This window comes from Talpa occidentalis, unplaced genomic scaffold (assembly GCF_014898055.3).
Source record: "Talpa occidentalis isolate TD23 unplaced genomic scaffold, MPIMG_talOcc4v2.1 talOcc4.15, whole genome shotgun sequence".
Classification (NCBI taxonomy): domain Eukaryota; kingdom Metazoa; phylum Chordata; class Mammalia; order Eulipotyphla; family Talpidae; genus Talpa; species Talpa occidentalis.
The window spans coordinates 72,667,466-72,681,796 of NW_023601543.1; the positions used below are offsets into that span (position 1 = coordinate 72,667,466).

The 14,331-nt window shown below is 36.7% G+C and overlaps 1 protein-coding gene across 2 annotated transcripts in view; it reads right to left on the reverse strand.

Moving 5' to 3' along the window:
- The window catches only part of IL1RAPL1 (interleukin 1 receptor accessory protein like 1), a 1,141,580-nt gene that overhangs the window by 959,043 nt on the left and 168,206 nt on the right, over positions 1-14,331 (reverse strand). For both annotated transcript variants that reach the window (XM_037512572.2, XM_054695805.1), the window contains exon 2: positions 8,754-8,859. In XM_037512572.2, coding sequence (XP_037368469.2) covers positions 8,754-8,835 — 82 coding nt within the window. In that variant the 5' untranslated portion in view covers positions 8,836-8,859. The remainder of the gene's footprint in view (positions 1-8,753; positions 8,860-14,331) is intronic.

Consider the following 14,331-nt stretch of genomic DNA (forward strand, 5'->3'; position numbering starts at 1 on the left):
TGTGGCCAATTATTTCAAATCTAGGTAAAAGATTTTGTTTGAACACAATTTTATTCTTCCTATAGTACAATTATTCTCATGGTAGATAACCGTTTTACAATTGTTTTATATAATAATTTCTAAAGACTTAAAGTAACCCTTAAATAAACAGCCCTTATAATAAACTGAGTTGAATAACACATATTTTAAAAAAAAATATATATGACACCAACTTCTTTCAGATTCCATTTTCTCTCCATCTCTAAATTCGCCTGAACTTTTATTGAAGGACCGATTTTCAGTTGCCTGACAGTTCTCCACAGGATTTAACCCCTTCACTCTCACTTGTTGAAATTGTCTACTCCCCTGATTTCTAGAAAAATACAAAGTTTTCTTTCCTCTCTCGTAACTTTTTTTTAGTCTCCTTCCCTGACTGACTCATCTTTCTCTGCCAAATTCTTTAGGATAGTATTCCACAAAACCCGTGGCTTCTTTTCCCTTCACCTTTCCTTTTGCTCTTCTTCCTCTGCAAGCTCTTCCTGGGTAATCTCATTCTGTCATGATGCTCTCAAGATGAAGACAGTTTCAAAATCCTTATTTCTAGTCTTGACTTCTGTGGTGGGTTGGATAGTAGCTCTCCAAGAGATACACCTACCCAGAACCTTATTTAGATTAAGGAACTTCACAAATATGATTAAGAACCTTGAGATGAGATCATCCTGGATGATCCAACTAGAGCCTATATCCACTGACAAAGTGTCCTTATAAGAGAAAGGCAAGGGAGAGAAGAGACACAGGAAGCCAGGTGAAGATGGAGTCAGAGGTTGGAACGACACACATATAAACTAAGGAACACTTGGAGACCCTAAAAACTGGAAGAAGGACTCTCCCCAAGAGCCTTCAGAAGGACTTTGGCCTTGGCCAATACCGCTGATTTCAGATTTCTGAACTGCAAGAGAATAGACTTCTATACTTTCAAGTCACCCAGTTTGTAGTGATTTGTTATGGCGGCTACGGGTAATTTGTTATAGGAGCCACAACTCCAGACCAATAAATCCTTCAGCTCAATATTTCCAGTTCCTGCCAGAGCTCATACATTCCAGATGAACTCATTCCATTTCTTCTCTCCTTGAAAGAAATCGGCTCCCCCACCTCTGTAACTGGGATTCCATCAACATAACTTCTCAAATTATTTCACACTACATCCCCAAGTGTTCACTTGACCCTATTTATTCTTTTTTTAGAAACATATTTTCAGTCCATTGACTGCCTTTCAAGCCCTAACTATAGTTGAAAATGATTTTCACTAAGATAACTGACATGCCAACTCTGAAATCCCACTACAGTCTTTCCTACAAGAAGTGTTATCTGTCCAAAAGCAGATCTGACCATGTCACTGTCATGTGTGACCCATTGTATCTTGCCCTTCTCTGTAGAGAACGCTTTACTGATGGACTGGCATAAACATTTTGGTAGCCACATCACATATACATCAAGGAGGTTCATCTTTATGGTATGTGTATAGACCATACTGTCCACAATGAATGCTCTGCCAAGAAAGTGGTCCAACCTTTCGGACCGAATTTTCTACTAAAGGGATTTGCAAAGTAATTAAATACTTCAGCTAAAACATTTTGCTCTGCATGATAAAATTCAAACTCCCTTGTAAGATACCTGAAATCCTTCAGATTCCATGCCAAATGTTCATTTGATACTTCATCTGATTCACAAAGACCTTCCTACTTACTCTCTTTAAATAAGTGGTCCTTTCAAGTTTCTGTTCTTGAGTTTCAACATAATTGATGACATCACAATCTTATTACAGAATTATTTTCTCCACCTCTTCCTTTCAAATGCCCTACATTCAATCATCAAACTCAGTGGATTCTAACTTTAAAATAGCTCTCTCTCTTCCCCATTTTCACCACTGTTACTCTGAATCATAAAATCATTTTTGTTTCAGACATTTTTTGTTGAAAGGAACCCATACTCCTTCAGGATAACACAAGAAAAAGGGGGTATTTCTGAAAATGCATTTGTGAAGTTCACATGAAACTTAGAATTTATCAAGAGCCAAAGTGTCACTAGAAACTATTTCTTTTATTTTTCTTTGCCTGCCGCCCCTCCTTCTTCTTTCTCTGTGGTTTTCTGCCCCCCACCACACCTTACCTCCTCAACAACATCCCTTTCTCTCTTTCATCATGGACTACAGATCACATGATCCTCTCATCAAAATTTTTCAACTTAACCATTTTTATCCCCCCCCCATTCCTGACTGGTCATCCTTTCTCTAATCTCTAGTCTCATCTCAATAAGCTTTATTGATTGACTCAGCTAATTATCAGTTGTAATAGGCAGAATAATGCCCTGACCTCTCCAAAGATGTCCACATCTTAAGACCTAGACCATGTTACTACATTACATTAGAAAAGGGCATGGCAAAAGGCACTTGACTGAATTAAGGATCTTGAGATGTGGAGGGTTTCCAAGTTGATCTAGACAGGTCTAGTGTAATCAAAAAGGCTTTTAAAATGGAATGAGACAGGAAAGTTGGAGGCAAAGAAGATGGGACAGCAGGAGCAGACTTTTAGAGTGATGGGAGACCATGAGCCATTAAGTAGCTGGAAGAGGAACGGAAACTGATGCTTCCCAAGAGCCTACTCAAAGAACTCAGCAATATCAACCTTTCACAGACATTTGACCTCCAAAAATCTAAGGTAACAAATGTGTGTTGCTCTAAACCACTAAATTTTTGAGAATTTATTAAAGCAGCAGGAGGATACTAATAGAAGACTTCCCTTTTCCAAACTACCTCGTTGATGACCTTCAAGTCTACAGTAAGCTGCTTATGGATCAGGCTTTCATCTTCCAGTCCAGCAGTGATCACCTCTGCGCCATCTCTAGAATGAACATCAATTCCTTCACATGACTTAATATATCCACCAACGACTGGCTTCTCACTGCTGCCCCCTATTCCTCCCCTCCTCTTTATACAAGAGCAAGTATATTTTCGTACTCCTGTGATGCAATGTAACACAGCTATATTTTTCAACTTGGGACATTCCTATCCCTTCTGAAATCCTATTCAACGTGCAAGAGTCTTCCATACTGAATTTTCCAAGTAAATTCACCATAAGCCAGGCATCAGTCTCCAGAATTGACATCAATCTATATAAACTCTACATAAAATTATACTCACAAGTAAAACTGAACAAGCTTATGGTGAAATTCCTAGGCACAGAGGATGATTATTAAACAAAGATACTTGACAATTTTGTCAGATGTAAGTTCCCTTTGTTAGACATGTTCTAATCAAAGACACTTCTTCAAATTAATGTATGGTAAAGAATGGAATTAGACTTTTTGTGGTGAACATAATGTAGGATATACATAGGCTGATTTAAGTTGATTTAAGTTATAAACTTACATGTTATAAACCAATGCTACGTCAGTCAAAAGTTGACAGAATTATTCTAGATCTAATTTCAAAAATTATTTTTAAAAAAGAGATAGAAAAATTTACCCAAGGAAAACTAAAGTGCATTTTTGTTTCATGTCAAAAGTACAGAAACAAAACCTCAGAAGTTTGGTCTTGTAAGATATCCCAAAGGAATAAAGGGAGAAATGCTTCATACTTTTTGACATATTTGACAAACTCGGAATAAACACATGGTAAACATAATAAAAGGCAGATGCTAGGGGACTAAGTTGTCTCTTAATCATGTGGAATTAAACTCATCGACTTCCAGGAATGCCCAAGAGAGGTAATGCACATAAATCACGTTGGCATGAGATTGAAACACCCCACTAGACTTTCTCACTCTTATTTAGTAAAATTGTACTTCGTTTACACAGCAGCATAATTTCTCATACTTAAGGAAAAGATGGTTCTGAAATAACAAAGATTAGAACCTAAACTATGTGTTTGGTTATTTAACTGCCTTCATCTTTCATGAATTATTTTGGCTTAGATTTTATGACTTTGGTAAAATCTCTTGTGAGACTTGCTTTCCAAGTGCTATCAGGAAGAATTGCTTCTAAGTCTCTTTACACAAACAGATGCCCATTTTCAGATTCCAGAATAAAGACAATATCAACTCCTCTGGTAACCCTCTTACTCTCTCATAGCTAACTGTTATAAGGAAGATTTTAGGTCCCTTAAATGCATTCTAGAAGAAAATATACCTTTTAGTTTATGTATGTAATGACTTAACTGTTCTTATATAATGTCATAAGTGTGTGGGTTTTTTTTTTTTTTTTTTTTTTTTTTTTTTTGCCTATACTGAGGTCACTCGCTTATTTATTGTGTATCAGTAATCAGGAGCTATACCCTTTTCAGGGTCGTTCATACTGAACAATATAATTAAAACCAGAATGCCTGCATAATGACAGTACTTATTTAAAGCAGCAGTAAATACAGCAAGTTCTAATGTAGTAATTATTTAAAGATTCATTTCCTTTCCTTCTAACATATTTTGAACTGTACTCCAAACTCATAAAAACCCTCATGATTTGCAAATTTCACAGTCTTCCAGTAAACCCTTATCATGTCTTAGATATTCTGAGTTTCTATCTTTTGCTGTAGAAATCTTATATATTATACTACTTTCTGTTTAAGAAACAAAAGTTTTTCCTAAATGCCTCTTCTTTATTTGACCTTTATTTTTCTAAAACTGTGTTGGTATTATAGCATATTAACTAGGTAATCCAACCTGAATAGTAAAGCTACTCATTTACTCAATTATTTCTTCATTAGGGCATTTCACTGAACCCTGACCCTGAAACACACATGATACTTGGCACTGTAGTTTATGGACATGCATGAATCATCGTTCTTACACTCAGCATTTTATAGTCTATGGATGGATATGAAAGCAAAGAGAAACAGACCAAAGGACTAACTCCCTGCCTCTTCCCTAATCTCTACTTCCAGATACCTCACGTTTTATTCCTCTTCAGTGTTCTAAACTCCTGGACCAAATCACAACTCACACTTCAGTTCCCCAAATGTGCTATTCTAATACTTTATACATAATAGCTCTTCAATGGTTTACATGATTACCCTGTTCATGTATCCTGCCCCAAATTATCCTCGTGACACAAAGCATAAATATACATTTACAAACAACCATTATTCACAGAGACCATACAATTTTCTTGCAATGACCTTGGAAAGACATAACATTTCATAAACACTGACCCTTCAAACAAAGTAATGACAGTATTGTTATGGTTTAAAATGTCTACAAAGACACAGTAGGTATATTCCAAATATATTCTTATATTTGCCAAAAAAATACATAAAGAAGAGTGAGGAAGGCAGAGAAAGGAAGAAGAGAAAGAAGACAGAAGAAAGAGTCAAACAAACAAGGACTTTAAGTTACCTTTTTCAAACTGGTTAGGATACAAAGACTCTCCAAGCAACTATTTGCTTTATATGTGGTTTTTGTATGGAATTTTGCGAATGACAGCAATTCAAATGTTTATTTACTGAATTGCTAAAGTATTCATACACTTGAGAAGAATAGGTGTTATTGATTGCCTTGCTTTTTTCTTCAAGTGTTCCTTATAAAAACTAAAACCAAAGTATAAAATTGCTCCAAGAGAAAATCCATTGTATAACAAAATTGAGTGTCTGCCTCCATAGTTATTAAGGGCCATGATTCTAAAAGTATACACAACTATAGAACATTACCTGAGACCAAATTCAAATCTTGATTGTTAGATATATACACAAAGTGATATTTGAAACAAAACACTATAGAGTTGAATTTTAATATCTTAATCAAGGGTGTTACGATGATATAACAGTCTTATTATAATTAATTTGTTCCTTAAATTAATAGCAATGGGGGTGTAAGCCAATGTGATAAAAATAAAACATTTCCAGCTTGTGTATGAAGAGCTCCTATTGCTTTCAAATTAGTTCTGTTAATGAGAAACAAATACTTACTTCTAAGTTTTTATGGAATGACCATATGTGTTCATCTAAAGTAAATGCTACAGACAATTAACATGTCATAAAAATCCAACATTACTGTGTGCATGATAATCATATTTAAAACATTCTTGGTTATTAACTTCCAGTTCTGTTTTTTGTTTTTTTGTTTTTTTGTTTTTTTTTTTAGTAGTCATAGCGAATTAAAAGTAATATTGTAGCAAAGACACATAAAAAAGCACTGGGTTTTCAATCATGATGACTGAATTTTCAAAAAGATTTATAAAATTGATACTGAAGAATGCATTAAATAAGAGGAAATTCTAGGGATAAGTAGCCTTTTTGGTGTGTGAGATCAACATCGAAAAGTGATTTTTACTCCCTGGCCTTGGTGCCTCTGGTTATTATATGTTGAGCAGGGCATGAAGATTGAGCCATTAATCTTTTAAGGGGAGGATGCCAAGTGCACTACTCTTCTACTTGATCTGTGGAGATCAGTAATGACACTCTTCAGTAAGCTACATATCTGCTTCTCTCAACAAAGGTGCCATGGTAACAGGCATCAGCTAAAATGAGTCAAGTTATGAACGTATGTGGATTAAGTAGTATCATTGATTCCCAAATAGCACACTTACTGTCCATATAGCAAACAAACTTCCATCCACGGTGGTCTTAACACAGACACAAGGGGGGAGACTATCTTAATCCACATTTTACAGAATAGTAAATAAACCTTAGAAGCAGATGAACTTCAGTATCTGCCTTATTTGTCATTCTGACATGATGAGACAGAAAATGCATTCAGTTGGGGAGGTATCAAGTAGCTACATTCATAAATACATGAGAGCAAGGTCTAGAACTTCTGCCAAACTTGGGGCAGCATCTTTATTATCACTCTCCTAAAATAATCATATCATTAAAATAATAGTTGAATTTGAGACAGATCACTGGGTTTTCCAGGTCTCTGGAGCAGAAGGGTATATGAATTTTCCAACTGTCCTGCATTTCTAGTTTTGCTCCCGTGCCTCTCAAATATCCAAAGTCCCACATTAATAAAAGGTTCCCCTGCCCCCAAATTAGAGCATCTACAGAAAGGACCAGTTACCACTATTTTATGACTGGGGAGGGAGGTGAATGTCACATTTGCATTTCAATAAAGAAATCATAGATCTGACATAGCCAGAAAGAACTGGATAAAAACCATTTTATATAATCAAGGATAAAAAATCAGAAAATTGAGTTGTTTTTTTTTTTAAATTCAGTCAATATTTCTATTTTAGATAGTTCCATTTTATTATACTCCTTACACAGAATGTTTTTCATCTAGGTGGTCAGTATGCCAATGATCCATGTAAAGTGTTTTCTAACATAAATTACTATTCTAGGAGATATCACAGTTGCAGAAAGGGTCAGCTTCCATCATGGTTAGCTCGCTCTACTACCTACTCTTATTCCCACAGGTATGCCTGACTTTCTTTGTAAGCGGAGACAAAGAAATCAAGATATCTGCTATTTACCAGTAATCTACTCAAATGACATAATCCTGCCCTAAGGTTTTCCTTCATTCAAAAGGTCCACCAAGAAGAACAGATGATATGTGTAAACACAGAAACACTATTTTTCACATTGTATACAATCACATCTGCTGATACAACAGCTATCCAACTACCAAAATTTTCTAAAATCAACAGGCTCAATCAAATTTATTTTGCTCAAAATGCTGCACCATCGCCCTGTCCATGCAGAAGTAATCCTCAATCCCTCTGCAGACTTTCTCCCAAGCTGAAACCCACAAGACCCAAATTGCTCTGTTTCCCTTACACATAGTCCTTTTCATTATATAATCAATGTGATTTTGACACCTCTTAATTGAAGGGTCCAAAGCTGCATCTCAGACCATCCATTCCCTCTCCCTTCTGAAGTAGAAAGATACTTCTGTTTGTGCAATTCTTGATCTCGCAACACTTTGCAATCTCTCACACATCATCTCTTCTGTAGAGAACTAACATAGATCATACTCCAGTTCTAGCAACTAAACACCATCCATCTCCTCTTCCAGAATACCCAAAAGGTGGAGCTTCAAAAATTCTGTAACATCACATCAGAACGTGAGTGTGTAAAGGTTTTATCTTATTGGCTACTTAATACATAAGCTATAGCTTCCCATCCATAACACTATTTCTTCAATTGCCTCATATGCTTCACTATCTCCAAGTATCATCGGTCAACTGAAAACATGCAAAGCTTTCCATAAACTCTTCCATATAGCAGCCCCTTTCATATTACCATTCTACTTTACCTCTACTTCCTAGTAATATATTAGGATGCTTTCCCATGACGTTTTTTTTTTTTAATAACTCTGGTGCTTTCCTTAAGTACTTATAAAGTGATTCAGCAAATCAACTGAAGTACAACCCTAAAAAGGATCTACCCTAAACATAGCTGACATTGAAATGGTAGCAGTAAAAGTGAACATGAAAAGAAATCACAGTACTTCCATGCAAAATTAAAAGATATTCCTTATAAAAGAAAAAAATTATACAATGAAATCATACTGAACCATAAGAAAATTATACTATAAAGTGAAATCAAACTGAAGCTTTTGGTTGAGAATCCATTTCAATTCATAGAAATAAATAAAATAAGCCACAATTTTTATCCTATTCCTATATTTCTAATTCCCCAAGAGTATGCTCAATTTATTTAAAGCTGTATTTACATTTCCACAATAAGGAGGCCCATTCATTCTCAACCTCTCCGCAAGAAGCCCATGCAAAAATGTAGCACCACCACTGGACGCCATAAAAATGAGAGAGAAGAAAGGAACACTGCTTACCAGAACCTCTTTTGGTCACAACCTTCAAACTCTGAGTGAAAGTAGCATATAAGAGAATCAAGTGTGGAATCGGAGCTTTCATCTTCCAGCTCTTACAGGTTGTTCCCTAAAGGAAAGATACAAAGAAAAACATATATTTAGAAATACACAGAGCAATATTATAGGATTATTTTGTTAGACTTTTGATCATGCATGACTGGGGACATGAATTACACACACACACCAAGAATGTGAACAGAATCTGTATTGTATTTCCCCATATACTCTGATTCCTAAGTTAAAGCAAGACCAGGTATGCCAAAATTATGTCTTTATAGATCCATAAATGGTTACTTCAGGTTAAAAATTTCTTGTTATTTAAAGGACCTAATTGCAGCCCCTTCAAAAGAACTATTTCACTCACAATTGTTTAATTGTTTTAATATAAATTACCAAACAATGACTTTTTAATGTTCCAAGCTGCAACAGAATATGGTTTTATTGAGTATCATTTTTTTCAAATGTCATACCTCTAAAGATTGAATTATAATTATACAATTCTCATTCAAAAAACTCTGAAAGATACTTCAAGAGAATTTTAAGCCTTTTGTTTCTATTGAAATAAAGTACACCGTCTATGAAGCTAGGGGGAAAGCCACAGCATTTCTTTTTCTCACAAGGCTCTCAGAGGGATACCAAAAGGAACAGAGTGTTTGGATTTCAAAAGGGGGAACAATTTCGCTTGAAATTAACTGAAATGAACAATGTCATCCTCTTATTTTTATTTAAGACTGAGATAGTATAGCTGAAAGACTGAATTTCAAAAAGTAGCAAGTCAGAACATAGTTCAAATATATTGTCAATCCATGACAGCACAAGTTTCTTTGCAAGACAGTTGTGGACCTATCATATTCAGCTTTCAATCACTATGACTTTATTAAAGATGGGGAAGCTGAAATGTCACATGTTTTTGTCTCCTGAGCCTCAGGTACCTCAGAATATTTTTAAATGATTAATTCACTCACATTTATAAAATTCTGTTAAAACACATTGTAATTCACAAAACAAAATCCAAATCCATTCACTTGTAGGAAAGTGTCACCATCATCATTTTTAGCAGGGAAGTCAGTGAATTTTTAAAATAAGCATTGAGAAGAAGCTATTTTAACTCAACTCCTTTAAATGATGATAGCCTGTTTCAGTTTTCTAACCAAAGACCTTGAGTTCACACAAAGACATAAAGGAAACCTAGTCTGAAGAGCCCACTCATCAGACACAGCTGAGGAACTGCCATATTAAAGAGCAAGGCTGAGTCACGCATTCCTAAAACCAGATCCCATCTCCCAGCCACTGCACTAACTGGAGCTGTAGGAAATCTTCAAGTTGATATTTTCAGCCTTCAGGTTAGCAGTGAGAATCAGTTCCTCTCTCAGTGTGAGTTTAATCAGCGCTGCCCAAGAAACTCCAGGATCCAACACACACCGCAAGACCTTCCAGCTTAACAATCTTATTACTTTTCTCTTGCTCAGAATATTATTTCCTTATGCATTTCATTTCTACAAAGCATGCAGGCTAGTTGGTGAATCTATTTCTCGAAATTAAATTGGTTTGGAAAGCATCAATTTGGCGACATTGGGATGCTTAATTGAATCTCTTGAAATGCTGAGTATTAGGGAAAACAAAAGAATTATGCAGCATTTCACAGATTTAACATCTTGATCAATCTACAATAAATTTTACAAACCTCTTTGAGGTATTTTTTTTTAATTATATCTTATACTGAAAGACAGAGTGAATGTCTAGTTACAGACATCCAGCTTTGCTGCATTTGTTGCATAACTAAAATTCTTTTTTTTTAAATACATTTTTTTTTAAAGATTTATTTATTTATATAAGCACTGGGTACAGTCAGAAGCGCTGGAGGGTGAGAGAATTCACCAGAGCCAGAGTGGGAAGCAGAACAGGCAGAAGGACTGAAGTACACTGCTGAGGGGAGCAGCGGGCGGCAGGAGAGGTCTGCGCGCCATGTGGGACCCTCCTCCGTTGGCCGGGGAGCAGCCGGGGATCGAACCGGTGCTGCAGAGGCTGCGGGAAGCTTCGCAACCCAGTGCTCAACCGCTGCGCCACCAGGGAGGCCCTAAAATTCTTACCCAGAAATCACAATTCAAAAATACACACACACACACACACACACACACACACACACACATATATATATTACTGAGATTCTCATGCATTTTCTTATTGTTACATAGAATCTCATAGTACCAGTGACCTCATTTCAAGAAGCTTCAATTTCTGGGTAGATGGACCTGAAATCATTTGCCTGTTTCTTGTTAAAGGTACCATTCACCACTTGGCTTCACATAATCCACTATTAAGTCTCATGCAAAATGAACACATCACAGTGGTCATAAGCAATCAGTCTGTTTGGGTTCTTTTGCCGGTTTGCCACCTATTAGCAATTTGATTCAGGGCAATTAACTAGTCTTCATAACTAGTTTCTCTGTTCTTTGTAAAAATAGGTATTATTAAAGTACATTCAGCATAGTGCCTAAAATAGCACTGGGACATAGAGCAAACTCAAGATAGAAAAGCTACTTTTGCTATTGTAGTTGATTGTTATTGTCATTATTTTTATTATAACTATTACCACTACTACTACTACTACTACTACTACTACTACTACTATAGACTCATCTGACATTCTCTCATTTGTAAAACTTTCTGTATATACCAGCTTTCTTTACAGCCTACCCCAAACTATTAGTTTATCTCTTTAATAATATAACAACAAATGTTAACTGCAAAAAAAAAAAATGAATGAAAGGCTGCTATTACATGCAGTTGAATTCTGGCATTCAAACTCATCATTTGATAAACACATATTAAGCATATACTAGTTACAGGATGCTGTGCTATGGTGCAATGGGGACACGAAGACATGTAATGCACTAATAAAGAAGGCTCACGAACCAATAAAGGAGACGAATGCTTACCTACTTAATTAGACTGGCCCTACTACCATATGGTGAGTATAATGTGCTGAGGGAGTACAGGGAGAGATCTATCAATTCTGCTCCAGGTTGGGTCTGGTGAAGTCATAGGAAAGGGCTTTCAGATGAAGAAGCAGTTCAGCTAGGTCATAAAGGAGAAACTTTTTAAGGGAAAGGGAATTCTGGGACTAAGACAAAGGACGGGAGAAAATTCCTGTCTTCTGGGCAGAATAATGCCCACCCACAGATGTGTTCACAATCAAATTCCTAGAATCACTGAGTATGTTACCTTGGCTGGCAAAAGGATGCCGCAGATATGGTTAAGGATTCTGACATGGGAAATTATTATTCTGGTGATCCCAAAGTAGTTGCAGGTATCCTTATAAAAGTAGAATGGAAAAATCACATTCAGGAAGAGAAAATTTAAGATGGAAACAACGGCCTGAGATCAGAGCGATGTCCTTTGAAGATGGAGGAGCACGACAAGTGCCAAGAATGTATGTGACCTCTACAACCCAGAAAAGGCAAGGAAACAGATTCTTCCCTAGATCCTCCAGAAGAAAAGCAGGCAAACCAACACCTTGACTTCAGCCAAATCCAGTACATTCTGAACTTCTGATCACAAAGACTGTAAGGTTAAACATCTGGGTTGTTTGAAGCCACTAACTTTGTCGTAATGTGTGGCAGCAGCAATAAGAAACCATCACAGCAAGGATGTAATATGACAAATTCCAGGAGTGAAGTGTAAATAGGTCATAGGTTCTGGGCTCTATCTCTCAATTCTATTAGAGTTGGGATGTCAATGTAGGATTGTGTGACCAGATATACTAGGTAAGAATTTGGGACTATTCCCTCAGGCCCCTACGATACTTTTCACTCATATTCAGTCCAACTCCATCATCCAAGGGTATTTTAAAAAAATATATATATATTTATTTATACAAGAAACCGGGGAATAGTCCAGATGCGCAGTGGGTGAGAGGATTCACTGAGACAGAGTGGGGAACAGAACAGGTAGACTGATGAAATACACTGCTGAGGGGAGCAGCTGGCAAGACAGGAGAGGTCTTCCCGCCATGTGGGTATCTCCATGGCCAGGAGGGATCGAACCGGCTCTGCAGAGGCTGCACACAGCTTCACAGCGCTGTGCTCAACCGCCTGCACCACCAGGGGAGACCCCATCCAGGGGTATTTTATGTAGCTTTACTTTCTTTAATCATGAAAATGGTGTATACATCAAATGTTTCCTAGGAATATAAATGATGACTCACCCAAGATCAGACCTGTTCCCCTTTCACACAATCCTAACATTCTATAAGCATAGAAAATGAAGAGCCAATGAGTGTTCAGAAGGGAATAAGAACTGTTTTAGAAAGCATAATTTGAAGGTAGAAGAAACTAGTTAGCAGGCAGGGGATAGGAAGATGAGGAACAGGGTCAGTTAAGTGCAGTGGCGGTGAATTCTGGAATAGAATACATTGGGGAATAAACAGAGCTTAGTTTAAAGAAAGTGGCCTTGAAAGGAAGCTTCAAAATTTGATTCAAGGCATAGAATGTGAACAAACAAGTTTATTATGCTACCATTTACTAATATATGGAAATAGAGAAGACATTTTAGGCAATGAGAGTGGAGAAATATATGAAATTATATTTGAGACATGTAGATTTTAAATTGTCCGTGGAATCTCCTATTAGAATTGCCTTGTAGTTAATTAAAAATATTAGCCTGATGCTCACTAGAGAGATGGGAGATAACAACATTGTAATTGTAGCTAAAGTTAAAGACATGGATTAGGATAAACAGGAAAAAAAAGTATAGAAGAAGGTTGACGCTTTCAACTGCGGAGGTTACAAATAATTATGAGGTGATCAAAGGGAATGAAAAGTGAGAAAAGCAGGCAGCAAAGCGAAAGTGAATCAGGAAGGAGCTGGGTCAATGAAGCAAACAAGGATATTTAAGGACACAATTGGCAGCACTTATGCATTCGGTGGGTAAGAAAAGACAAGTAACTTGAGCTTTCTGATGCTGCTTGTGATATCGGGCAGTCTGTCTTTTTATTGGACAAATGCAGGCATAACCAGAAATTGAAAGGTGGAAAATGTTTCAGATTCTGAAGGGTAGGATCCTTGAGAGTAGAGAGAGTAGAGGGATAACTATAATAGAGAATAGGCAAGACCAGGGTTATCTGTAAACTGAAGCAAAGGAAAGCAGAGCGAAGACAAGGAGGTAAATCTAAAAAGGGGGAGGTAGTAGGCACAACTTGGGGACACTTCTTACAGGCAGAAGGAAAGACGTATACATGGATGAATACAAAGGCAAGTTGGGAAGTGAAATGGAGGGAAGTTGTGCTCATTTGTTTTAGCCCACTTATGCAACAGAGCCGAAAGAACTGGCTTTAGGGTGAGAACAAACTGGTTACGAGTCTTTACGAGTCTTAACTGTGTATTAGGTTACACAAGTAACGTCAGCTCTATGGGTCACTGTTTTCTCATATACAAAGCATGGACACAGTGCCATGTTTATTTCATGTTTGACCTATTTATCTCTACATATTGGAGGAATAGATACCTACCATCAAAGCTTTATGTCTAAATAAAATAAC